Source organism: Acinonyx jubatus, chromosome B4 (assembly GCF_027475565.1).
Source record: "Acinonyx jubatus isolate Ajub_Pintada_27869175 chromosome B4, VMU_Ajub_asm_v1.0, whole genome shotgun sequence".
Taxonomy (NCBI): domain Eukaryota; kingdom Metazoa; phylum Chordata; class Mammalia; order Carnivora; family Felidae; genus Acinonyx; species Acinonyx jubatus.
The window spans coordinates 80,963,001-80,989,230 of record NC_069387.1 but is presented as its reverse complement, the minus strand read 5'-3'; the positions used below and the strand labels follow the sequence as shown (position 1 = coordinate 80,989,230).

The following is a 26,230-nucleotide window of genomic DNA, read 5'->3' as shown; positions in this document are numbered from 1 at the left end:
CTACAGGCCGCCTCTAGTCGACTTTGCGGACTCTTGAACTACAATTCCCAGTTCGCCTTTCGCGCTCTTAAGCCAGGCCCTGGGGCCTTGCCCTCCAAGGGCCTCGCACGCCGGAATCGCCAAGCACTCTGGGAAGGGTCAGGCTCCGGCGGGAAGGCGGAGCAGTTGGCGAGCTTCATGGGAAGCGTGGTCTCTCCCGGAAAAACCACATCCACCAGGAGCACGGAGCGAGAACCCGTAATAGAGAGGGGCGGGCTAAGGGAGAAGGGGCGGAGCTACAGCGGGGCAATGGGTGTTTAGGCAGCGGGGCTGGGTGGAGCAGGGTGGAACCCAGGCGAGGAGGGAGTGGCTACATTAAGGGCAGGGAGGCTGGGTGCGCCCTTCCTCGGATCCCTGGAGCGGCTGGCGGGACCGGCTCAGCCGGTCCAATCATCCTCCGGTGCTGGGAGAACGGGGAGGGGCAAGAACTATGGAACTCCTATGGAAGGAGACCTAGAGTACAAGGAGTAGGGGCTAACTGGGCAGCTATAGTCCGGAGAGTCCCACTGAAGATGGCACCATTGCTCCAACAGTAGGCTTTGATGGCAACACTTTGAGGGAAGTGTTGATACAGACTTTTTCAAGAGAATGAGAGTTCTGAAACATATGGGAGTTTTAGTGTTCCATCTCTTGAGGGACCACATCTATCGGGATTTCTTATTTTCCCAAACGTGGGTTTTCTTGTTTTTGTTATTCCCAAGTGGCTGCCCTGTAGAGATTTCTAGTAAAAGCCTTAAATGAAAAGGACTGTGTGTTATGCTTGTCTTCAGAAAAGTAGGGCTGGAGAAAGCTGCAAGGGACAGAGTAGGACTGTCAGAAGACACAAGGCAGCATGCTGTAGTTGGTAGTTATCCATTGCTGAAGAGCAAAGGGATGATCTATCCCACACACCAAAGGTCTTCTTCATTTGACAGTCGGGAAGCTGAAAAACTTTGGTATTTTTATTCAAGCATGTATAAAAACAAAACAAAAAACTTCACGGATACAAAAGATACCCCGTTTCCCATCCAAGGGGACAGAGGCCTGAAGCTGGGTCCTCTTTCTATTCCAACTGGAAACTTCCCACTACTGGATGAGAATAGACCCTCAAAGTGGCTCTTGGGACCGTTATGATCTGTCCCTTGGGTGAGAAGTGATCATTTACAGCACATGTAGGTTATGGTTTACACAAAAATGTCCAGGTATTTTTCCTTCTGACCACCCCATTGCCCCCACTTCCTGAGATGAGAAGCCTGGGTGTAGGAGGAGGCTGTGGTTGTTGGGCTTGATTCAGTGCAAAAATAAGAAGACAACGCCCCTTACAAGGACTCTGACTTATATCACTTTTCCTTGATATCTTACAGTAAGAAAACCTGCATTGGACAATTCTGAATCCTGAACCTGCCACTTACTTAATCTCTTTAAGGTTCAGTTTCCTTTTTTTGTGAAATGGGATAATCCCTAGCTCACAGAACTGTTGTAAGGATCAGGTGAGATAATGTAGGTAAACTTTAGGATGATGGCTGGCATTGTAAATGCTCAATTAATAGTAATATCTATGCCCAATCTCTTTCTTCACTCAAGATTTGAAGCTTTCCATTCTTTCCAGGGGACTGAGTCATACATTTTACTTTCCCCTGCCAGGGTACCCCTGTTTCCTCTTCCTTAGGAGTCTGATGGGAAACACAAGCACACTTTAAAGCCTAATCTCAACAAGTCAGAGCCTGAAAAAAAGGGACATGGGAGTAATCCTTCATATCTCCAGGGAGTCCCCCTGAGGAAGCTGAGGAATGGGATTAGGAAAGCACACAAAATAGGGAAAACCTCCTTTCCCAGGAATGGGAAAGAGAAGAAAAGTGCACAGCTGGCTACATACCACAAGAATTTTGTGTCAAAGTGTTTAAAAGCCTCCAAGGGTTGAATGGAATTGTCTGGGACTGGGGAAATGGGGCTGAGACCTGTGAGGGAGGGACTAGGGAGAAGATGAGTACCCTCTAGAGGCACTAGCTGCCATGAAATGCTCCCTGAGTACTTTAGGAAGCAGGGTTATGTTCTCTGAGCATTAGCCTTGGGGAAAAGCCTGCTGTGCCAGTAATCAGGGTTATCAAAAGCGGAGTCAGTGGCTTCTAAACTACGTAGAGTTTTGAGGCGGGCACAGTGGACATGGGGGGCATGGTGTCCAGGCCCCTGGAAAGCTCTCATCTCTTCATACCCTTGTTCAGCTGCTGGGCAGGCCCCCATAGCTGCATAATCTCCCCCAGGAGCTCCCCCACCATGTCGCCGATTCATATATTCATAGTCCTCATCCGGGGTTGTGCCAGCAGTGGCCATGATTGGCACAGGGTTGAGTGGGCAACTCTGTGTGCTGCCCAGGGAAGCGCTGAGGTCTGATCCCACATCCATGTACTCATAACCCAGCTCCTCAAGAGAGCTAGGCCTAGGGGGACGAGGTGGACTGCGCCTTCTTCTCCGGTTCATGTATTCATATTCCTCATCTTCATCTTCTTCTTCAGTACCCAGGACAGAACTGAGGCCCACTGAAGAAAGGGTGCCCTCCCGGGAGGAGGGAGTACCTGGAGATTGAGAAGAGAGGCTAGGTATGTGGAGAACATGGTAGTAGGCAGTGGGAAGTGGGGGAAAGTTAGGAAAAAATGAAAAGGGAGGGATAAGATCAGAGAAGACAAGGGGCGCCTGGGTGGCTCAGTGAGTTAAGCATCCAACTCTTGATTTCGGCTCAGGTCATGATCTCCAGGTTCATGGGATCCAGCTCCACATTGGGCTCTGTGCTGACAGTGTGGAGCCTGTCTGGGACTGTCTGTCTGTCTGTCTCTCTCTCTGCCCCTCCCCTGCTTGCAAGAGCAGTGCTCTCTCTCAAAAATAAATAAAGTTAAAAAAGATCAGAGAAGATAAAAGGATTAGGATAAGCCTGGGGAAAGGATTAGAGAAAGATCTGAGGAAAACCCTAGGAAGAGTCAGGCACCTTTGAGGTGTGCATCTGGCATGACATATCCATTGACATCCTCTTCCTCTAATCCTGGTGGGGAGAGTGGGGTGACAGGAGTGAGCAGGCTGTGGCGCTGGGAATGGTAGGCACTGTCTCCACGTGGCCGTGGGCTCCGGCTCCGGCTCCTACACATTGACACCTTCTCCTGGAGCTCAGCCTCAGAGCCTGTCACATGGCCTTCTGAAGACTCTGATGCCAGGCGTCCCCGTGGCAGTGGGTGCAGGGAGACTGGACGGGGACACCGCTCACCACCCCCACAGACTGCAGACTCCTAAGGAGGAAAGTAAAACAGAGATTTACACAGAGACAAGGAAAGAGATATTTGTTTAGGAGACTGGGTTGTTCATAGCCTTCTTTTTTTGTAGGACACTGATTAAACCTCAAAGGTTTCGGGGTGCCTAGGTGGCCCAGTCAGTTAAGCATCCCACTTCAGCTCAGGTCATGATCCCACAGTTCATAGGTTTGAGCCCTGCACTGGGCTCTGTGCAGACACCTTGGAGCCTGGAGCCTGCTTCAAATTCTGTGTCTCCCTCTCTCCCATTCCCCCTCCCCTGCTCGCACCCTGTCTCTCTCTCAAAAATAAATACTTAAAAAAACCCACAAAAAACAAAACAAAAACCCCTAAAATGTTTCTAAAGTGTCCCACACTGCCCCTATGGATCCTAAGACACTGCCACCTAGCCTTGCAGTAGCCCCTCAAAGAGACAGACCTTACCTGGCAGGCCTCCCCAAGATTACCCTGGTTCATAGGCATATAGCCAGATGATGGGCTTAAAAGGCTCTGGCTCTAGGATGAAAAAAAGTGAAGAAGAAGTTTGATTAAGGGAGAAATCTACTCACCATGGGGGCCTTTGAGTAGTTAATCTAGGTATCAGTGGGGTTCATGAGGGTGCAGGTACGTAGAGGGCTCAGGGTGCAGAAAGTCTTGAAGCGCTGGGAAGTACCTTACCCCACGGGGCCGATTAAGTGTTCCAACTGGCAGGCTGAGAGCAGAGCCTAGTGTGGCTGCCAGGCCATCCTCCTCTGATTCTAAGTCCAGGTCCAGCTCAAGTTCTGGCTCCAGCTCCACTTCCTCCAGTTCCTTGTTTGTCAGAGCAGGGGGTTCTGCCCCAGGGGGTATTCCAGGCCCACTTTCTCTCTGTAGGGACAGGTGATTGTTAAGGTGGATCCTCGTTCCTGCCCTGCCAAGTCTGCTTTCCTCTAGATCTCCTTGACAACAACTAGTTCCTTCTCACCTTTATGACCAGATACCGTGGTGGGTCTCGGGCCATCCTGGTAAACTCATTGGCTAGTTCTTTAAAGGTTGGGCGAATATTCTCATCAATCATCCAACCTAGGGGTAAGATGTAGAAGTAGAGCCATAAGAGGGAAGTGGAGTAGGGAGGGAAGTCAGTTAGAAAATGGCTGGGGGATCAGGGGTGCGTGGATGGCTCAGGAGGTTGAACATCCAACTTTTGATTGGCTCAGGTCATGATCTCACGGTTCGTGAGACTGAGCCCTGAGTCGCGCTCTATGCTGCCAGCACAGAGCCTGCTTGGGATTCTCTCTTTCCCTCTCTCTCTGCCCCTCCCCTGCTCGTACTCCCACTCTCTCTCAAAATAAAGAAATAAACATGTAAAAAAAAAAAAGGCTAGGATTAGCAGGTAACTCACACTTGACCATGACCATGTACACATCAATGGTACAGATCTGAGGCTGCGCCAATCGCTCCCCCTTCTCTAGCAGGTCTGGTACTTCAGCCAGTCGTAGCCCCGCATAGGGCTCTGCCCCAAAGGTCATCAGCTCCCAAACTGTCACTCCTGGTATAGGAAGACATGACTAGTTGATGGCAAAATAGTAGACATGGCATGAAGACTAAGGGGAGGCAGAATTTAACACAAAGATCCGAAGGGCCTAGAAATTCTAAGAAGGGGTCTCTCAAAAGGCAACTATGGGATTTGGGCCAGTGATGATATGGAGGGTATCCAGATGGACTGACCATAGCTCCAGACGTCACTCTGGTGTGTGTATTTCCCAAAATGGATACTCTCGAGGGCCATCCACTTAATTGGAGTCTGGGGAATTGAAGGCAAAAGTTGATTTCTAAAAATTTTCTTAGCACTTCTAAACCCCAAGTTCTCTATCACTCTTTTCTCTTGCTTTCTGAACTCGTACTTCTGGCATCTCCAAGCTCCTCTCCTTGAACTTACCATGAAGCATCTCTTTGCCTCTGAAGGAGACCACTGACTGCTTCCTGTCCCCATGCTTCACTCCACCCCCACCTCCTTACCCAGCCCTTTGTGTCACCTCACCTTGGCCTCACTGTGTAGTAGCTGCTTATCGTCAGGGGGCAGCAGGTCCGCCACCCCAAAATCTGCCACCTGAACCTGACTGGGTGACTTCAGTAGCACATTTCGGGCAGCCAAGTTCCTATGCACCATACCATGCTCCTCAAGGTAGTACATACCCTACAGAGGAAGGAAGTATTCTCAAGGTTGGGGGAGTTGCTCCTTGAGATCCAGAATCATCCCAAACCCTAAAGGCACCTCCGAATTTCAACTCCCTGCCAGCCATCAGCCAGGCAGTTCAGTCATAGGACTTCTCCAGGTTCCTCTCACCTTGGCAATCTGTACTCCCCAGTTGAGCAGCAGCTGGGGCCCCAGTGCTCCACGGTGTTGTCTCACGTGATCCAGCAGGGAGCCCAGAGGCAAGTACTGAGTGACAAGCTGCAGAGATGACCCTGGGCACAGTCCCAGCAGCCGTACAATGTGGGCATGGTCTAGACTGCCAATGGCCAGCATGTGCTAAGAGACACAAGAGGGGTTATCCAGGGATCAAACAGGTCCACATACATACACCCAGATCAGGGCTATCCCAACATTCAAGGACATCAGTATGGTTAACAGTACTTATTGACACAGGACCATGCCTTTACATAAGCATATCTAATATTGACCTCTTTTCCAGTGGCATACAGAACACCCTTCCCTCACTTACGTCTGTCACATCTTGAAAACTTTGCCGTCCACTCTTATCCTCAATGACTTTAATGCAGACTGGAATCTTGATTGATTCACCCTCAGGAATCCACACTCCCTAAGAAGTTTTGGACAGGAGTCAGCCAAAGGTCATTCTCCCCAGGCTAGCCCTTTCCCTCAATCTTTCTCTCCTTCAGCCTAGATCTTTCCCCTCCTCCTCCACAGACTTTCTGCGGGCCACTCACTTTGTGCACAGTTCCAAAGACGCCCGAGCCAAGCACTTTAAGCTTCCTCAGCTCTGTTTCTTTGAAGATTCTGGCCAAGACTTTGTTAGCCTTCTCACTGGGATCCAGAGGTTCTATGCTCTGAAGAGCAGAAGGGAAGAAAATACTCAAGCCCATTGCCATGCCCCACTCCAACTCTCTCCCTATAGGTGGATGCTCAGAGCCACAAAGCCCAAAGGGGTGGGAGCAAGAAGAGGAATTGTCTTTAGTCTTAAGAAGCGTTGCAAGCTTATTGGGGGAGTAACAGACCCTAAGGACTGAGGAAGTTTTTTGTGTTCATGAGACCAGCAATTAAGAGGGTTGGGTTTCCCCTTTGATGGAGGGAAGGGGGAAGAGTTGCTAATGCTGTCACCTTGAATACTTCTTTACAGTTCCCTATGCTTTCCAAAGCATTTCCACATACATCAGCCCCTTTCACCCTTACAGCCATTCTGTAAGGATGAATGTTATTTCTTGTGTACATGTGCATAAAATGAGGCACAGAGAAGGAAAGTAACTTCAAAATCATGTGGCAAATTAATGGCAAAATCAGGACTAGGATGCATGTCTCCCATTTCTCTGGCCAGAGTTCTTTCTAATGGGCCATACTACCTCCTTGAAGAAAAGGATCAAATCTCTGGGAAAGGAGGCTCTTAAAGAGTGATGGTATGGGGTACCTTTCAAGATTAGGCTAGGCACTTACCTCACCCCGTTCCAAGTAGCGCCTCATAGCCCTCTTATTCTGAATCCGGCGCCCACGCAAATAGAGAAAAGTGCCTCCCAGGATCAGGAAAACCACTGCCAATCCTACTACCACTGTTAAACCCATTGCCAGATGGGTTTTGCTGTGGGATAGAGAAGCCCAGCATTATCCTAGGCCTACACCTCCCTTACAAATATCACCTATGCCGGGGCGCCTGGGTGGTTCAATCAATTAAGTGTCAGACTCTTGATTCTGGCTCAGGTCATGATCTCACAGTTAGGGAATTCAAGTCCCGTGTCAAGCTCCACATTGATAGTGTGGAGCCTGCTTGGATTCTCTCTCTCTCTCTCTCTCTCTCTCTCTCTGCCCCTCCCCTGCTTGCACTCTCTCTCTCTCCCTTTCTATAAACAAACAAACAAACATCCTTTAAAACAACAATAACCAAAATAAAACAAAACAAAAAAACAAATGTCATTTATGGTACAAATTTGGTACAAGAAATTAACATTCACACATACACATGTCTTTGAGCACTGAAAGGGTTAGCCTAAATCTGGACCTCCTGAGGCTACTACAAGCTAATTTTCAGAAGGGAAGGCCAGAAGCCTGGATTCTTGTGTCTCTGAGTCCAGTGATAGTGGTGTATATAGAAGGTCAAAATGAATAGAGTCATCTCTTCCCAGCAGGTAACTGCCCCCTCCCTAGCTTCTCTCCCAAATATCCCCAGCTTCCTAAATCTCCAAGCCCATCATACCTGATCAGTGCTGGTGTTTGGCCTAAACAGTCTTGTAGCTCTGGTCCCTTACACCTGGAGAACAAAGTCACCTCCTTAAATGGGAGCTTGGGAGACTCCCATAGGAAGCTCAATTCTGACAGCCTCAACATACAACACTGTTTCAGATCCTACCATAGTGTCCCATCCTGGAGCCCAAATCATATTCCAAGACATGGCCCCCATCTCTAGCTTGCCATCCCTTCCTGAGTCCCTCTCTTGAATGAAACTCCCCTGAGCTGGGGTTATTCCAGGTTCTCAAAACTGTGGTATAATTGTATGCTGTTACTGAGATTCCCTTTCTCCAATCCTTCATTATGCAGCTGAGAGTGATTCTTAAGTCATAGTTCCTTTCTTCTTTCAGCTCCCTTTTACCCTCTACTTTCCCCTTAGTTTTATGTTCTCCCCTTCCCCCCACATCAGCCCATCACTGACCCCTGGGTGCAGTTCTCATGGCAGGGCCGACATTCATTCTGAGAATCTGGGTACTTGTAGATGGGGCCCTTGGCACCAAGGACTCCATAGGGGCAGCTGCTCACGCAGTGAGGCCCATCTCGAAAATGGGCACACTGAGCACATGCATCAGAGCCCTGGGTGGAAGAGAGAAGGGCGGGAAGGATGGGATGCCAATGTCAATTTCATACCTCCCAGCAAGGACCAACCCAGCCATTCAAGAGGCTTCACCCATAGACCCTAGTGTTATCTGGCCTCCCTGTGTTGGCCTTGGGATTTGGCCATATCATTCCCAGGACCTTCAAGTGTTGCCCTTGCCCTCTCTCCCTTAGAGATCCTGGTGTTGCTACCGTACCGAGCCATTGCACGTGGCACTACCCTCCATGGGTTGGCACTCCGGGTGACAGGAGAAGCATTCAGCCTCATGGGCAAACTCACGAGGCTCCCTGCAATGGAGGGTTAAAGGAGGGGGTCACTTCTAAGTCCTGACCTTTACTTCCTGATCCCCCAACCACAGGGTCCCCTTCTTCATTCCCACCAAGGCATATGCAGAGAGTCATCTAATGGCTTTCAGGTGCCACCTGAACAGCTCCATCCTGGGGTCCCAACCCCCCCACCCCCATCCCTTCTTGACTCTCTCGCCCCTCACTATTACCCATTCAGAAAGTTGCAGTGGGTCACACAGACACCGCCTCGGCTGTAGTTTCGACAGGATAGGCACTGACCAGGACCTGGGCCCCAGCATCCCCCAGAGGAGCACAGGGGATCACATACTTTGCCCTCTGCCACTGGAAAGGAAGGGGTGAGTTAGGAGGAGTCAGAGCTCTAATATGCCCTCTTTGGAACTCTTCCTCATAACCGCCTCCAGCTCGACATGCCCCTCTCCTTGGTTCTACCCCCATCCCTTCTACTTCCAGGGCGGACAGTCCTTACACTGTACTCTCTCCTCCCTGACCTCCTCTTCCCACCACCCTGGGGGCTGTGTCCCTCACCGCAGTCTCTGCGGGGCCGGTTATGTTTGATGTCTAGTCTCTCTTCCGGAGGCCCCCGCAGCAGCCGGGTCCAATTCAGAGAATGGTGGTAGCACAGCTGCCTATTGGCGCTTATGTAGATACGCCCGGCACTGATTTCTTTCAAAGATCGGAGGCCCAACGATGTTATATTCAAGTTCTTCATGATCAACAAAGAGAAGCCCCGGCTGAGAACAAGGAGACAGGATGAGAAGGGGGAAAAATGACCATGCAGTGGATTCATGTTCATTCAACAAATTTGCTCTGGGCCAGTCAGATCACTGAGACGGACACCCCTTCCTTTTGCCTTTTCCTCTTCAGACTGGCAGACCCTTTGGGACTGCTGTATGACACAACACCTTGTACTTCACGCAAGGATGCCTACGAAACAGGGTTCATTGCCTGGAGATGCTATTACCTCCACACTCTTTACTACTCACTTGTAGAGGCTCCTGCCCCCAATGGTTGTCAGGTTGGAAAAGACACTGAAGTTGTGCATGTGGGGAGGCCAGGATTGGATGTTCAGGTAACCTGGGGGGCCAGAGAGAAGTATGTGAGCAGGGAATCTATGCCCCTTGCTTTCTCAGGTTCTATTGGTCCTTCCTCTGTTGCTTGGGACATGATTTTATAAGTAGTTACGTAGCAATTTGTGCCAGTGGTTTACCTATTCCTCTCAGACAAGATCACTCACCTGTGATCTCCCGTACTGTCCGGAAGACATTGAGCTTCTCAGGGTCCAGGGCAGGGATCTTGTGCCAGGGGTCGCTGGAAAGAATAGTAAAAATCAGTTGACAAGGTAGAGGTAGAACCCAGTAGCAACAAGCATGCCTAGGCTCAGAACTTAGTTTCTAAACACCATCCTCCACTGAAAGGGAACAGGGCTCCTTGGAGAAAGAGCTAGGGCAGGAAAAATATAACATGAGTTTACAGCATCTTATGCCAAACGGTATGGAAGTGCCCCCATTGGCCAGTTCAGGGATAACTAAACACCAAAATAATGACTGTAAAAGATTATAAAAAATTGAATGAAATAGGTATTATTGAATAAACAAATAAATGGGAAGGGGAGACTCTTCCTAACACTGAAATACCAACAAATAAATGTAAAAGGACTAATGGAATTAGAAAACCATCATGTGGCAACTCTCGTTAAATAACTGATTTAGGGGGTTCCTGGGTGGCTCAGTTGGTTAAGTGTAAGACTCTTGATTTTAGCTCAGGTCATGATCTCGCAGTTTGTGGGTTTGGGCCCAGCGTCGAGCTCCACGCTGAGGGTGCAGAGTCTGTTTGGCATTCTTTGTCTCCCTCTCTTTCTCTCAAAAATAAAGAAAGAAACATTAAAAAAAACTGATTCAGGCAGGGGCACCTGGCTGCCTCAGTCGGTGGAACATGAGACTCTTGATCTTAGGGTTGTGAGTTCGAGCCCCACGTTGGTTGTAGAGATTACTTAAAACTAAAATCTTAAAAAAAAAAAAGAGGACACCATGTCCTTGTCTCTTGCCACTCAGCTAAATGGTATCAGATTGCTTAGGGATGTCTCTGGGGGGATTCAAGCCCTGGGTGGGAGACGGAGTTAGGCATGGTCAGGTACTATGTGACTTAAAATTTTATGACTTATATTCTTAATCAGCTGCATATATGGAGCGCTGAACCAAATGTAGTGAAGTGTGAGGGGCTGGATGGGGTGAGGGATTAGAAAAGGAAAGCAGAGTCTCTAACCCATTGAGGCCAGTGATAAGAAAGTCCAGGTTGCCCAGGATCTTGGTGCAGTTCACAAACCCATCAATGTTGCTAGAGTCCACAGTCTGGAAGCGGCTCCCGGAGCCCGTCCCCTCACAGGCTGCAAACACAACAGAGGCTCAGTGGGAGGGGCCTGATTGGTCTCTGGGGAAAGGAGGTCTTTTTGCCAACTCCTCGCCATCTCCTACTCACCTTTAGGGCACAGCCCCCCACAAGGTTCACACATCTTGAGTCCATTTTTATCTACTTCCATCTTGTCAGGAGGACAGGCCCGGACACAAGATGTTTGATCTACCACAAAGTTATCTAGGAAAGACGAAGGCACCATTAGTGACAAGGGAGGAACACTGCCAACCACCAACTGAACCTTGCTCCCTCCTGCTCTTTGCTGGATCTGCCCCAACTTACCACCGAAGGCTCCTGAAGCACTGTCCTATGGATTAGAAAGGCCCTTTGCTCTTTGTTTCAGAACTAGGAGCAATTACTAGAAATCATGGGGAAGCAGATGGGGGAGTAGGGCATAGGGATCATTCACTGGAGGTTGTCAGATGATCACAACCTACATCCTCTATTTACCACCCAACTTGATCCCTTTTAACTCCTCAAATGTTGTCTAAAATCTAGTTTCCATGACCATTGTTCCTCTCCTTAGACACTTACGGGGACAGCTGGCTACACAAACTCCACCATACTGATACTTGGTGTGGGGATTGGGTTCCAGCTGGAAAGTTAGCTTGTTGTAAACGAGAGGCTGTGGACACTGGCGTACACACGCCCCACTGTCATTGAAGAGTCGACAGGCCTAGGAACACAGGAGATTCATAAAACTCACGTTATGTATGTACCCCGACCTCCTCCCAAAGCCCACATCCCCATTTCAGAACCCAGGCAAATGGTGGTACATACAAAGCAGTCTGTATCCTGAGGGCCTGAGCAGCCCCCTGCACACTCATCATGGCAGCACTGGTTGGGGTTGGGCCCAAAGCAGTGACCATTACACTGAGGGGCACAGATGGTCTTGGTCACTATAGAAAGAGAGAAAGCATGGCTGTCAGGGCTCTTAAGACTGTATTCTGAGGGGCACCTGGGTGGCTCAGTCGGTTAAGTGACTGACTTTGGCTCAGGTCATTATCTCACGGTTCATGAGTTCGAGCCCCATGTCAGGCTCTGTGCGGACAGCTCAGAGCCTGGAGCCTACTTCAGATTCTGTGTCTCCCTCTCTCTCTGCCCCTCCCCCGCTCACACTCTGTCTCTCTGTCTCTCTGAAAAATAAATATTAAAAAAAAAAAAAAAGACTGTATTCTGAGACCACTGCTCACTCTCTTGCCCTCTAGGCTTGTCCCTACTCCCAGTGTTAACATAGATTGGGGTGGGCAGGGATATGAAAGTGCATGAACTTGAAGTTTTTAGAAGGGAGAAAACCCACATGTCTGGCAGTCTTCCAGTCTAGGACCCCAGCAGCGCCCCTTGCAGGCCTCATGACAGGGGGGACCTGGTTGGGAAGGAAAGCAACACAAAGGGCTGTCAGGGCTAAGAAAGCCTTGCTTGAATCAACAGGGTATGATGTCAGCACACAGACACCCCAGTCCCAGGAAGCAAAGAGCCAGGGCAGTGTCCCTCCTTGCCCTTCCAGAGCAGGGCCGGGCTCAAGTGAACCTGTCAACAACGGGTGGAGCCACACCTCCATACCACCCACAGGGCAGCTGAAGGGGTGGGTCTGGGGCAATTGCCAAGCTCAGCCCCAGTCCGAACCCAGGAACTTGTTTCCTCCTTGGCAAACTGAACCCAGCAGGAATATGCGTGAGTGGACAGGGACAGCAGATCTTGATCAAGGGTAGGTTCCAGGGAGAATGGAAAACGTTATAATGGAAAAAGATGTGGATATGGAGCCCAAAGATCTGGCTTCCTCACTTAGTAACAGATCTTCTGCTCCTTTTCTTCACATATTGCTTCTAGGGTTTGGGTTCTAGGAGACTGACCTCCTCCCTCCTGGCAGGCTCCTTGGGTCTGGAGCCTGAGGTGTTTTTTCAGTGGAGAGGTGGGTTCGAATTAAGGATATAATGATGATGGGAAAGGGGTCACTCTGGTTGGTGGGGGCAGGGGAGCAGTCTTGATCATGTTCACTCACAGCTCTTGCCATTGTCCTTCACCACTATCTCGGCATCTCGGTCCCTCACGATGTCCCTCCAGTCGATTGTGTCCATGTGACAAAGTTTATCATTCTTCTCAATATAAACACCCCCTGACAGAATCTCTGAGACAGGGAAGAGAAGTGACAGGCTTAAGGGCTGCAGCAGACCTCCTCTTCCCTACACACCCCACCAACCCAAAAGGCCACCCAAGACTCAGAAAGAGGGGAGAAGGGACAGATGAATATGTCTAATTAAATCCGAACTGCAGAAAAGGCTTGCCTTGTAATGTAGAGGAGGAGCCAGGCCAAAAGAAAACTTCTGCCTCCTCAGACACCTGTCCAAATCCGGTTTAGCCAGTGGGGGAGGGGAAGGGAAAGCAAGAGAGAAGATCCCTGACTCAGCCACCTCCTTCCCCCACCCTACCTGTGTGTTTTCCAACTGACAGGGACAGGGAGAAGTAGAAGGTAGCCATGCGGCATCTAACTCTCGTGTTTCCCCAGCCAGTGGGGAATTATGAGGGGGAGGAGATAGGATCCTCATTCCTGGGGAAGGAGGGACATCAAACTACACTGTACTATAAAGATAGAGGAGGGGCGCCTGGGTGGCTCAGTCGGTTGATCGGCCGACTTCGGCTCAGGTCACGATCCCGCGGTCCGTGAGTTCGAGCCCCGCGTCGGGCTCTGTGCTGACAGCTCGGAGCCTGGAGCCTGTTTCAGATTCTGTGTCTCCCTCTCTCTGACCCTCCCCCGTTCATGCTCTGTCTCTCTCTGTCTCAAAAATAAATAAACATTAAAAAAAAAATTTAAAGATAGAGGAGTGGGGGCGGGGGACCCCCTGGGTGGCTCAGTCGGTTAAGGTTAAGCATCCAACTTCAGCTCAGGTCATGATCTCGCAGTCCATGAGTTCAAGCCCCGTGTCGGGCTCTGCGCTGACAGCTCAGAGCCTGGAGCCTGCTTCAGATTCTGTGTCTCCCTCTCTCTGCCCCTCTCCTGCTCATGCCTCTGTCTTTCTCTCTCTCTCTTTCTCTCAAAAGTGAATAAACATTAAAAAAATTTTTTTAAATAAAAATAAAAGTAAAGATAGAGGAGTGGGTAACAGATCCAGCTCCAACTCCAGACCCATGGGACATAAGGACCTTCCCCCTGGGCCGCAGACGCCTTTGCTCCCTATCAGGGCCCTATATGGTTTAAGGAGTAGTGGACCTTTGGACTGCAATGTTCAAGATGGTGGGCCCCATGAAAGGGGCACTTAGTGAGCAGTCTCGGGTTACCATCGAGGAGGCACCTGTCTGCAGGTTGGTTGAGGGGCAAGACTAGAAGGAATCATCAGGAACTGACCGGTGAGCTGGGTAAAGCGGAGCTGGCGCAGAGCATGGCTAGAGTTGGTGTTATAGTTCAACATGACAAAGATGGCAAACTTCCCATCATAGACCTGGGTTCCCCGCACCACCCGGAGGTTGGGTAGTGGCAGTGTAGAGAACTCATTCATGGCCACGAGGACATAGCCGGTCACTTCTCGGATCCACTGTGATGGAACAGAGACCATGTCAGTGGGAGGGACAACAGGACGAAAAGCCTCAATCTCCTCTCCCTCCCCAAAGCATTAAGGAATCCCTAAGCCCTCAAATTCTTTCTGATTCCTACTTTGGAGTAGGGGAGGAGCTGGTGTCACACTAGTGTGTCCCTTCTGCAAAGGAAGACAGGCGGCAGAAGTGACTGGGGAATTCTAGTCTCCTACCCTCTCTTTCTTAGAGCTCCTCTTGCCGGGAGGGTCCTTGCTTAGTCCCTTCCTCATCTTTCCAGTGCCTATCGGTCCCAGGGGTCTCTCTACATTAGCCCCTGTTGCAGAACACTATGCCACCCCTGCCCGCTTCTCATTGTCAGCTCCCGTGTATCCCTGGCTACAGAGGCAGACCCTAGGTCCCAGATGCCAGTCGTTGTCCCCATAAACACACAGGTTTGGATCTTAGGAACTATGGAGCTTTAGGAATGCTGAACTCCAGCAGAGGATAGCCCTGAGGAAGGGATGAAGGCTTCTGTGGGTGGAGTTAAGGGGGAAACAGGTTGAGATAGGGAGTCAGGCACTCTAACCTGCAGGAAGGAGAGATCAGCATTGTGTCCTGTGAGCACAATCTCAAGGTTCCCCATCACCACCTCACACCTCTCGTAGAGCTTGTGCAACGTCTGGTACTGGTTCTCGGCATCGCCAGTCACGCTCAGCCCATTCAGAGTTCCGGGACAGACTGGCAGAGAGTGGCAGAGAGCTGGACACAAGTTTTTAGCCCGGTCCCCCCAGATGGTCTTTGGTCCCCCCCTTTGGGTGCCCCACTCCAGTAACATTCAACAGGATCAAGAGGCAGATGCCTCCAACCCCACCCCCCCAACCCCCCCGCCCCAGAGACAGACACAAAGGCCCATGTTGGACTGAGAGCCTGAACTCTCTCCTCTCTCACAATCCCCTCACTATCTCTCTGAACAGAAAGGTGAACAGGCTTCCCCTTTCCACCAGGGCCTCCTCTTGCCTCTTTCAGGTGCTACTTTGGGTACTAAGGAGTTAATGAAAGAGGATGTAGGAGGTTTTTTTTCTCCTCAGAGAAGTTAGAAAATGACCACAACTTCGTTACTCTTCTTTTCCCTTCCCCCTCTCCAACCAGGGTACTTACTTCTCTACCCTCATCCTGCCTCTCTCTAGGTCCTGGAATAAATATCTCTTTGGGGCTAGCACACAGCCCCTATTGTGTCTACCGAGGGTGGGATGGGGGCAGAGGGTGGGGGCAGTGCCCAGGGCCACGGTCCAGCCCACAATGAGGCAATTCTATCTAGGAGGAGGGGGCTGCTCCACCCTGTCCCGAGACACCCTGTCCTCAGTAGCACCCGCCCCCCTCCACCCTCAAGCCTTGGCCTCAGACAAGTGACCTCACTAGAAGGGGGAGCTCTGGTGGGGAGAGGGGGTCAATGTGAGCTTTGTCTTTAAAGCTGGAAGATAAGGAGCTGGTTGCCTACCCTGCACCCCTTCCCCCTTCCTAAATTCTGGCTTCCCTTCTCCCTTCCCCTGTCCCAACACACCCCAGCTCCTCAGCATCACACTTTCCGACAAATACACAGTAGTCTGGAGAGAAACAGCAGAGCCTTCCCCCGATTCTAAGCCTTCCACCCAATTCCATTGTCAAAAGATTCATTAAAAAGTTTTGTAACATGGCAATCCTCACGAGGCATGCCAGTCTTGGGGGTTCATTTGACCTTGTACATATGGAGGACATAGGGGCTATGGAAAATCTTGGACCCTAAGCCCTACCCCTGTCTCCTTCCTCTGGCTCAGTGAAAGACTGTGGGGAGGGTGGGGGGGGGGTAGATTCCACCTGTTCCAACCACCCTTCCCTGAGGCGCTGGCAGCTTAGGAAGCGGGAGTGGGAATGGAGGGAGGGAAATTAGTGAGGTCCCAACCCCTCCTCCTAGATACACCCCTAGTCTGCTCACTTGACTTTTGAGCGCTCCCATTCCCTATCGCTCCCCACAATGGGAACGGGGTAGGCTAGACCCAGCAGAGGGGTAAACTGGCTGGGAGCTCCCAGAGGATCCTGGGAACTCTAGGGTCCTTGGGCTGAAAGGAAAGAGACTAGGAAGGTTAGTCATTTCGGGAACAGCCCCACCCCAAACCCCTTCCTGGAAGGACAACCCCTCTTACAAGTCAAGGTGCCAACCCTTGTCCCCAGATAAGGGAGGAGTCAAGATTTCTGCACAGAGAAGTGGGGTATGTATGTGATGTGTGTGTGTACGTGCCCTTGCAACACACACAAGCATGTACACAGCTCCCCTGCTGGCCCAGAAACCCATACTGGTTCTGTCCTTGGGTTTCTTTATTAGGAAGTATTCAGGTGGCCCTATCCATCACACCTGCCTTTATGTGTTTGTGAAGACTCTATGTGTCTGGAAGGCTACAGTGTTAGAGGTCCCAGTTCCCTGCCATCCTGAGGGTAAAGTCCATATTACACAAACAGGGAGCAAAGGGCCTCTTCGGGAAGAGAGCATGAAAAACATCTCTAAGGAGGAACAAGGCAGCGTGGGGAGGAGGGCTGGGGGAAGGGGATAATACCCAGGGACCAGGGGCACAGGGAGGGGTTTGGGCACTCCTTTGGTAGAGAGCACTGGGGTGGGTCAGACCAAGAATCTCCAGCCCTTCCTCAACCAGAGGCCTCCTCTCTCCAATATCCCCCACCCCCATCACAGCCAGGACAAAGGGGCTATAGAAGGACTGAGACAGGGCCGGATGCCCAGAGGCTGCAGGATCCAGATAAAGGGTAAAGAGACCCAACCATGCCTGCCTCCTGTCTCCCTCAGGGAAGGTGGCTAGGATGTGGGACTCCTGGGTTCCTGATTGAATATTCCAAGGGTCTGGATGGGACAGTGATACAGTCATTCTATTCAGTCCCGCCCACTCCAATCCCCAGACCCCCCCACCCCCGCCCTTCACCAGCTGGGAGTGTTCACATCTCAAGATCCCAGGGTCTAAATTTAGGCCCAGCAACTGTGGGGGAAGCACAGGTGTTTCTCCCACTCCCGCTCTGGGGAAGAGGCCCTGGCTGTGCCAAACCCCAAGCTGAGGTCTGGGGGAGGGGAAGAGATCAATAGGATTCCTCCAATGTGAGCAACACCAGCACCCTCAGGTGTCCACGATCCCAGAGATATCCCAAAGGGGTGGGCTCCAGAGGCATGGGAGTGACAGGAGGAACAGAAGAGCAATCTGACTCTTGTTAGACTCTAAGAGAGACAGAGTCAGACAATAAAGAGAATGTAGGTGGGGGAGAAGCTGGGTCTAGGAAGGACTCCCAGGACAGGAAGCTCAGAAGTTAGGAGAGGTGCCCTGTTGGGTCTCAGGTTGGGGAGAAAAAAGGCAAACAAGAGAAATACAGATTGGACCTCTTTGACCCTACAGCTCCTGGCCCGGAGCCTTATACATAGTAGTTGCTCAATAAATATTAGTTGAATTGATCTAGGTCTTGACAAAACGAGGTTGGTCAAGTCGGGGACCTGCCACTCTATTATTCTGAGGAAAAGAGGGAGGTCGGCCTCTGCGTGGCCTCTCACCTGATGTCACCTGTACTTAGCTCTTTGGTTATTCTCAGCCCTTCCCAGGGCAGGCCAACTCACGGAAGAGGAGGTGCCTGTCTTGTTTTTCCAACAGTAGAGAACAACAACCCCCTCCAACCCTTCCGTAGCTCCGCCCTGTCGGCAAAACAACGAAACTGGAGGTGCTGAAACCCCGGGACGCGGTTGGGGAACAAACTGAGACATCCCCCCACCCCTTTCTCCAAGACCTAAATCACCCATCATCTCACGTTTACAGAACGGAGGTCCCAGCTCCCCTCCTTACAGGGACCCTCAGAAGTGTGATCTGTTTCGGCATCAGCCCCACCGAGAGAGATGAATTAGAGGGTCGGCGACGCGCTGCTGAGCGAGTGTGTGTGTGTGTGGGGGGGGGGGGTGGTGGTTCAGGAATCCCGACCCCGCCCGGACCATGCCGAGAACCCGAGCCTGACGGTCTCCGCCTAGGTGGTCCCAGCGGACCCGGGGTGGGCACCCCCCAGCCTCGCCCCGCCCCAGCCGCTGCCCCTGCCCTCCAGAATTCGGCGCACTCGGTTCGGGATCCCGGGTTCCGAGGCTGCGGGTGCCCTCGTGCCACTTACCTGCTTGCGAGTTGCCCACCTCGGAGCCCCGGGCCAAGCTGAGAAAGAAGCCCAGCACCTGCAGAGCCCCATTCGCCCTCATGACTCCAGCAGAGGGTGAAGGCAGCCCCGCCGAATCCGGCCCGGGGTGGGGGTGAGGGGGTGCTGGACTAGGACATCGAAGCGGAGCCACCTGAGCCGCCGGCGACTTAGCAGCGGCGGCAGAGGAGGTTGCAAACTGCAATAGGAGCCGGAGCCAGAGTCCGGGGCGGGATAGTAGGGGAGGGGTGTATGTCTGTGAGAGGGCGAAGGAGGGAGCGCAGGGGGAGGGGGTGAGTCACGGCCGCGCCCCCTCCGGCGCGAGGCTGGCGTGGAGCTGGCTGGAGCCTCCGGCTGCCCGCCCCGAGCGCGCCCCACGCCCCAGTGTTTGTCCGCTTGGCCACGCACATCGAGCACGGGTCTCACCCTAATTTTTCTTCGGGAGCTGGACTAAGGGGGGGGGGGCGAGATTCCAAACGCCCCCAAATGTCTCCAAAGGGGAAAGGTGATGGGGGTGGGGAGAGCGCTCCAAAACCCGCCCCCTGAAAGTTGGCCTCGCCCATTAACCAAATCACTCGACTCCCCCAGCCGGTTGGGTCACTTGCGGGATTTTCTTTCTGAACGTGAATGTTTTTTTCTGTGTGTGTTTTTGAGGAGGGAGGTGTTTGCCTCACGCTCAGGCCACCTCAGTTTCCCCGGAAACCCGTCGAAACCCCATAATTCATCTACCCTGCCGAGGAACCCGAGCCTCAGAGGCCGCGTGAAATTGCACTGTCTCCGGCCGCTTCCTCCTCCAGACCCGGCGCCGGCCCTGCCTCTCCGGGGGATTTGGGGGGGGGGGGGGCGGGGGTGGTTTCCAGCCTGGGAACAGACCCGAAGCCCGCCTTCTCACTTCCACCCCGGGAGGGGCTCCCGCACCTGTCGCGGTCCCCTCTGCTGCCCCCCACGGCCGCCTGGGAGAACAGCTGCCTCTTCCACACTGGAGTCACCGCGCCGTCGGGGCGGCCGGAGTTCCCGCCACTCTTCGGCGGACCCACACCGGCAACACGGTCCCCACCACAGGCGCTCACGCCTTCCAAGCCCGGACTCTTGCTGGAAAGGAGGGGGGTGCGGCGAAGGTGGACGCAAAGAGGGCACTAGGGACTGTGTCCAAGAATGGCACGGATTCCCGGCACCTCCAGCACCAGCTCCCAGATCCTGGCCATAGTCGGTCAGGCGCACCGCAAGGGGCCAGTCTTAGAACGGATCCGATGGGCGCCTCCTGGTACCAAACGGGTGGCAGTGAGGCTCCACACAGCGTCGCATTTCAAATCCCTAGGACTGGCGTTCCGGATCTCGCCCAGAGAAGCCTAATTATTTTCTCCAGAGTTTCAAGCCTAAGACTCAGAACGGTCGAGCCTTGATGAAGAAAAATTTCGCCCCCTACCGAGCCAAGACTACTGGCTAAAATTCTTTAAACGTGGTCTGTATTGATATGCACCCTAAAGGGCCCATTCTCTGCTGGAGGCTTACCTTTGCGCTCAGGCGTTGGCCTTGTCCTGGACGCTTACGCAACAGTCATAATAGTAATAGTAACAGGGAAACATTAACATATACATACATATATCATTTCATTTGCAAGAGTTTTCTCAAACTGAGATAATGTCTCACTTAACATCCATCATTCCATTTTACAGAACTGGAAATGTGTGACTCCTTCAAGGTCACCCACCTTGTAATAATGGGTCAGGTGATCAGGAGGGGGAGCTAGGGTTTTGCCTAGGTTTCTTCTATCACAGAGATTGGAGCTTCATCTGCTCAGAATCAAGTTCTCATTAGCTAACTGAGCCAATAGCTCAGCATTAAAAAAAAAAAAAAAAGGTTTTTAAGTAATTTCTACACCCAACATGGGTCTCAAACTTTCAACCCTGAGATCAAGAGTCGCATCTGAGCTAATAGTATCTTTAAGGGGACTTTCCTTTTGTTACTCACCATTCTAATGTTCAAGACTCTGGTTATGAAGGAGGAAACACTCCTTAGGTTCTTTGTAAAACAGTTGTATTATTTGTAAGGTTGTTGTTAGGGTTTAATGAGAAAAGGTGGGTAGAACTCTTACAGTGTCATGCTGGTCCTTTAAGAAGCATTCAATGAATGCTATTTATTCCTATTATCAACGACCCCACCTTTCTCCTCTCCAGCTAGATCCCAAGGTGTGTTTGCTGGTATACATTCTTATACTTAGAGAAACATCATGCTAAGCATCAGGGGATATGAATGCTGCATAAAGCTGACACCTTTGGGGCCATCTCTGTTGGGTGTTGCCCTCACTGTATAAATGAAGAAAGGGAGGCTTTATTCACAAAAGCTCTCTGCATCTAGCATCCCTTATTTTTCCTTTCTCTTAGCTTATGATTTGGGTTCTTATTTTACTGTGAAAATAAAAGTAATCAAAAGAAAACATAGTAGGGCACCTGGATGGCTCAGTCAATTAAGTGTCTGACTCTTGATTTTGGCTCAGGTCATGATCTCCCAGTTGGTGAATTTAAACCTCGAATTGGGCTCTGCACTGACAGCTCAGAGCCTGTTTCAGATTATCTGTATCCCTCTCTCTTTCTGCTCCTCCCCTGGTTGGCTTTTCTCTCTGTCAAAAATAAATCAATAAAACATTAAAAAAAAAAAAGAAAAGAAAACATAGTTATCTTTCTACCACCAATCTGGTCAATTTACCCCCCCCCCCTTCCTCTTTTATATACATAGACTTCCATCTTGTTACAATGAGTCATTCTTGCCACTATTTAAGCCAACTGTCACTCCGCCATTCCCATCCCTCACCCCTACCCCACCCTTCAGTTCTATACTTCAGTCTATTCCTTTTTACCTTTCTTCTGTATTATTCCCTTTCTCCTATATTATCAAATTTTCTGCTAGATCATTCCCATTAGTATACAAATGTGCAGTGATATCTGCCATCTTAAAAAATAAAACAAACTTTCTTTGACCACATGGCCTTCTAGTCCTTTGCTCCTAATACTGGTGCAAGATATTCTATTATGTGGATCCCTGTGCTTTATTTGTTCACTACTCCCATGATTGCCTTCAGCTTCCTGCTACCACAAATGATGGTGCAGGTGGACATTTCTCCTTCAGTTCTGTGATAATTTCTCATGCGTATTGAGCTCCACACTCTGGAATGTCACACCATGGTGGGATTTCTATATCTCAATTTCCTCGCCAACATTTAATGTTACTCAAGTTTCCAATTTTTCAATATGCCATGAATTTAAAATATCTCCTTGCATTTATTTTTCTTTTTTTTTAATGCTTATTTATTTTTGAGAGCGAGAGAGACAGAGCACAAGTGGGAGAGAGGCAAAGAGACAGAGAGAGGGAGACACAGAATATGAAGCAGACTACAGGCTCTGGGTGGTCAGCATAGAGCCCGGCTTGGGGCTGGAACTCAGGAACTGCAAGATCATGACCTGAGCCAAAGTCAAACGCTCAATCACCCAGGTGCCCCTCCTTGCATTTCTTTAATCATTAATATGTTTGAGCATCTTCTCAATTTTTTTCTTACTTTTGGTTTTTCTTTTTTATGAATTGCCTATTTGTTTTCCTTTGCCAATTTTTCTATAGGGATTCCCATATTTTTCCATTGACTTGCATCAGTTTATTGTATAGTTCAGATATCAGTCCTTTGTTAATTTTAAACATTGCAAATATTTCTTCCCAACTTTCATCATTAACTCTGTCAATAATATTGTTTAATGGGGTGCCTGGGTGACTCAGTTCATTAAACATCTCATAAGCTCAGGTCATGATCTCACAGTTTGTGAGCTTGAGCCCCACATCAGGCTCTACCCTGACAGTATGGAACCTGCTTCAGATTCTGTCTCCCTCTCTCTCTGCCCCTCCCCTACCCGCACTCTCCTTCTCTCTCTCTCTCATAAATAAATAAATAAATAAATAAGCATTAAAAAATAATATTGTTTATTGAACAGACATCTTTAATTTTGGTATAATTTAATCAATATTACTTCTTATGTTTTGTGATCTTGATAATTTTAAAGACTTCTCCACCCACTTATTGAGGTATAATTGAAATATAATCAATTTGCAATAAACTGCATGTATTTAAAGTCCACAATTTGATGATTTTTGATATATATGTATATAACCATAACCACAATCAAGATAATGAATTTATCCATCACCCAGGAACATTCCTTCATACCTTTTTGTAATCCCTCCTTCCTAATCTCACCCTGCCTTACCACATCTTATGTATATCCAATTGTTTGAGTACTATTTATTTACTGATAGTGGATTTGTAATACTAAAAAAAAACCAAACTGTACTACATAGTAAAAATGGGCATTTGTTTTTCATTATTTTTAGGGAAGAAAGTTTCAGGTTTACACACAGACTCCTTTGAGCTGGATCTTATGAAATAAATACACAGAAGAGGTAAAAGGTATAGTAAGTTTCATATTACATAAAACCCCTGTGAGAGTGATTAATGCAAAAAATGAACAAACAAAAACACATATGCAATTAGAACTAATACGTACATTAAAAAAAAGATTTCTGGCTACAACCACAATATTACCCAATCAATAGTAGTTATCTTGGTTCTAAAACTAGATAATGAAAATGCATGAAATGAATGTTATTGGTTCCTCTCACTTATGTATATACATACAAATATTGTAAGGGAAAAAAAGCGAATATTCTAAATAAAATACCAGTTAACTTAATCAGTGTGTTATTTACTTTTTTTTAAAGCTTTATTTATTTATTTTGAGATAGAGAAAGAGAGAGAGAGAGAGAGAGCTCGTGAGGGGCAGAGAGAGAGAGGGAGAGAAAATCCAAAGCAGGCTCCGCGCTATCAGCCCAGAGCCCTATGTGGGGTTTGATCTCCCCAACCATGAAATCAAGGTTGAACTGAAACCAAGAGTCAGAAGCTTACCCAACTGAGCCATCCAGGTGCCCCAAGAAATTAGAATATTAATCAAAGAGTTTTCTACCAAAAAGTCTCAACCCAGATGATTTTATAGGCATAATCTACTGACTTCCAAGAATAGTTTCTCACTACTTTATGAGTTTTTCAGGAACCAGAAAAAGAGTGTGCAATAATTATTTATTTAATGTATTTATTTTAAGTAGGTTCCATGCCCAAGGTGAGGCTTAAGCTCATGACCATGAGATCAAGAGTCCCATACTCTACCGACCAAGCCAGCCAGGCACCTGGAGATAATTTTTTATGTTTATTCATTTATTTTGAGAGAGAGAGAGAGAGAGAGAGAGAGAGAGAGAGAGAGAGCAGAGGAGGGGAGAGAGAAAGAGAAAGAGAGACTCCCAAGAACGCTCTGCACTGTCATCAAAGAGCCCAAAACAAGGCTCTGTCCTACAAACTGTGAGATCATGACATGATCCCAAATCAAGAGTTGGATGCTTAACCAACTCAGCCACCCAGGTGGGATTCTCCTCTCTCTCCCTCTCTCCGCCCCTCCCCTGCTCATGAGCACAAAAGGCTCATGCAGTAGTATGTGCACGCTCTCTCTCTCTCAAAAATAAATAAACATTTAAAAATATTTTGTACTTTCTTTAATGTTTGCTGGCATTTTCAAGTTTTGAATTTCTTCCTGACCCATTTGCTCAGATAATTAAAATCTCTTTCTAATAACTGATTCATTCTTTAAAAAAAAATTTTGTTTCACTTTTTATATTTGAGAGAGACAGTATGTGAGCAGGGGAGGGGCAGAGAGATGGAGACAGAATCTGAAGCAGGCTCTAGGCTCCAAGCTGTTAGCACAGAGCCGGACATGGGGCTCAAACTCACGAGGAGTGAGATCATGACCTGAGTGGAAGCAGGGCAACTAACTGACTGAGCCACCCAGGCGTCCCACTGATTCATTCTTGAGTTGAATGCCTTTTCATTTGTGCCCAAACTTTTTTTTTCTTTCAAATGTATTTAATATTCTACATCTCTAATTAAAGCTTTAGTTGTATCCTACATTAAAATAATAATGATAATGATAATAATAATAATAATAATAATAATAATAATAATAAAAACAGGGGGTGCCTGGGTGGCTCAGTCAGTTGAGTGTCTGACTTTGGCTCAGGTCATGATCTCAAGGTTCATGAGTTCAAGCCCTCATGGGGCTCACTGCTGTCAGTCCAGAGCCCACTTCCAGTCCTCTGTCTCTGCCTCTCTTTGCCCCTCCGTCACTCGTGCATGCTCTTTCTCAAAAATAAAATGAACATTAAAAATTAAAAATAAATAAATAAATAAAAATAGTTGTATCCTAGAAAATATGACAAACTTTTATTTAAAGTATTTCATAATTTCTCTTACTCCTTTTTTCCCCCTCTTACTCCTTTTTTAATTCAAGATTTACTAACAGTATGTGCTTAGGTTCCAGACATTTGGGGATTTAAAAAGCTATCCATGGGGCGCCTGGGTGGCTTAGTTGCTTAAGCGTCTGCCTTCAGCTCAGGTCATAATGTTGCAGTCTGTGAGTTTGAGCCCCACATGGAGCTCTGTGCTGACAGTTCGGAGCCTGGAGCCTCCTTCAGATTCTGTGTCTCCATCTCTCTCTGCCCCTGCCCTGCTCATGATCTATCTCTCTCTCTCAAAAATAAATAAACATTAAAAAAAAATTTAAGCTATCCTTTAATTAGTTATTTCCCATGTGATTGTGTTAGTCATAGAACATAGGCTGTGTTATACTGATGCTTTGAAATGTAGTATTGGGGTGCCTGGCTGGTTCAGTCCACGGAGCATCAGACTCTTGATTTTGTGGTCATGAGTTCAAGCCCCACCTTGGGCACAGAGATTACCTTAAAAAATTAAGAATAAAAATAAATTTAGAAAAAATTAAAATGTAATATTAAGACTTATTTTGTAAGTTAGTACATAGTCATCTTTTGTAATGTTTCACATGTACTAGAAAAAGCATACTATCTGTTTGTTAGATGTAGAATTCTCCATATACAATACACTGAACTCATTGTATTATTCACATCTTCTGTATCTCTGCTTATTGTGTCTGCTTCATCCATCTGTTTCTAAGAGAGCTCTGTAAACATTCCCAGTTCCAATAGTTGATTTATTTATGTTTGTTCCTAAATTTATTGGTTTTTTTTCAATATATGAAATTTATTGTCAAATTGGTTTCCATACAACACCCAGTGCTCATCCCAAAAGGTGCCCTCCCCAATACCCATCACCCAGCCTCCCCTCCCTCCCACCCCCCATCAACCCTCAGTTTGTTCTCAGTTTTTAAGAGTCTCTTATGCTTTGGCTCTCTCCCACTCTAACCTCTTTTTTTTTTTTCCTTCCCCTCCCTCATGGGTTTCTGTTAAGTTTCTTAGGATCCACATAAGAGTGAAAACATATGGTATCTGTCTTTCAATTTATTGTTTTTTATAAGTGCAAAAGGGGAGAATAAAAGTACTTTTTCACATGCCTGTAATAAAGAGTATGAATTACCAC

At 48.7% G+C, this 26,230-nt stretch overlaps 1 protein-coding gene and 1 long non-coding RNA gene across 2 annotated transcripts in view; one reads left to right on the top strand and one right to left on the bottom strand.

Moving 5' to 3' along the window:
- Positions 1 to 962: 962 nt before the first annotated feature.
- Positions 963 to 18,985, bottom strand: ERBB3 (erb-b2 receptor tyrosine kinase 3). The gene is made up of 28 exons (XM_027071505.2): positions 18,736 to 18,985; positions 15,143 to 15,294; positions 14,390 to 14,576; positions 13,049 to 13,174; positions 12,347 to 12,412; positions 11,827 to 11,945; positions 11,581 to 11,722; positions 11,113 to 11,226; positions 10,900 to 11,020; positions 9,872 to 9,945; positions 9,621 to 9,711; positions 9,163 to 9,368; positions 8,826 to 8,958; positions 8,526 to 8,616; positions 8,153 to 8,307; positions 7,700 to 7,753; positions 6,946 to 7,087; positions 6,225 to 6,344; positions 5,999 to 6,097; positions 5,620 to 5,805; positions 5,314 to 5,469; positions 5,001 to 5,076; positions 4,675 to 4,821; positions 4,258 to 4,355; positions 3,972 to 4,160; positions 3,738 to 3,809; positions 2,999 to 3,293; positions 963 to 2,591 (listed from the first exon to the last, which is right to left on the bottom strand). The coding sequence occupies exons 1-28, from the start codon at positions 18,815 to 18,817 to the stop codon at positions 2,065 to 2,067; spliced, it is 4,020 nt and encodes a 1,339-aa protein (XP_026927306.1). The 5' UTR covers positions 18,818 to 18,985; the 3' UTR covers positions 963 to 2,064.
- The window catches only part of LOC128316411 (uncharacterized), a 42,387-nt gene continuing 18,684 nt past the window's right edge, over positions 2,528 to 26,230 (top strand). The window contains exon 1 of the long non-coding RNA XR_008300285.1: positions 2,528 to 2,615. This is a non-coding gene — a long non-coding RNA (uncharacterized LOC128316411). The remainder of the gene's footprint in view (positions 2,616 to 26,230) is intronic.

Coding starts and splice junctions, on each gene's coding strand:
- ERBB3 (XM_027071505.2), bottom strand. CDS start 18,817: ATGAGGGCGAATGGGGCTCTGCAGGTGCTGGGCTTCTTTCTCAGCTTG. Junction 5,077..5,313: donor TACTACACAGTGAGGCCAAG/GTGAGGTGACAC, acceptor TCAATTCCCCAG/ACTCCAATTAAGTGGATGGC. Junction 4,356..4,674: donor GTACATGGTCATGGTCAAGT/GTGAGTTACCTG, acceptor TCTTACCCCTAG/GTTGGATGATTGATGAGAAT.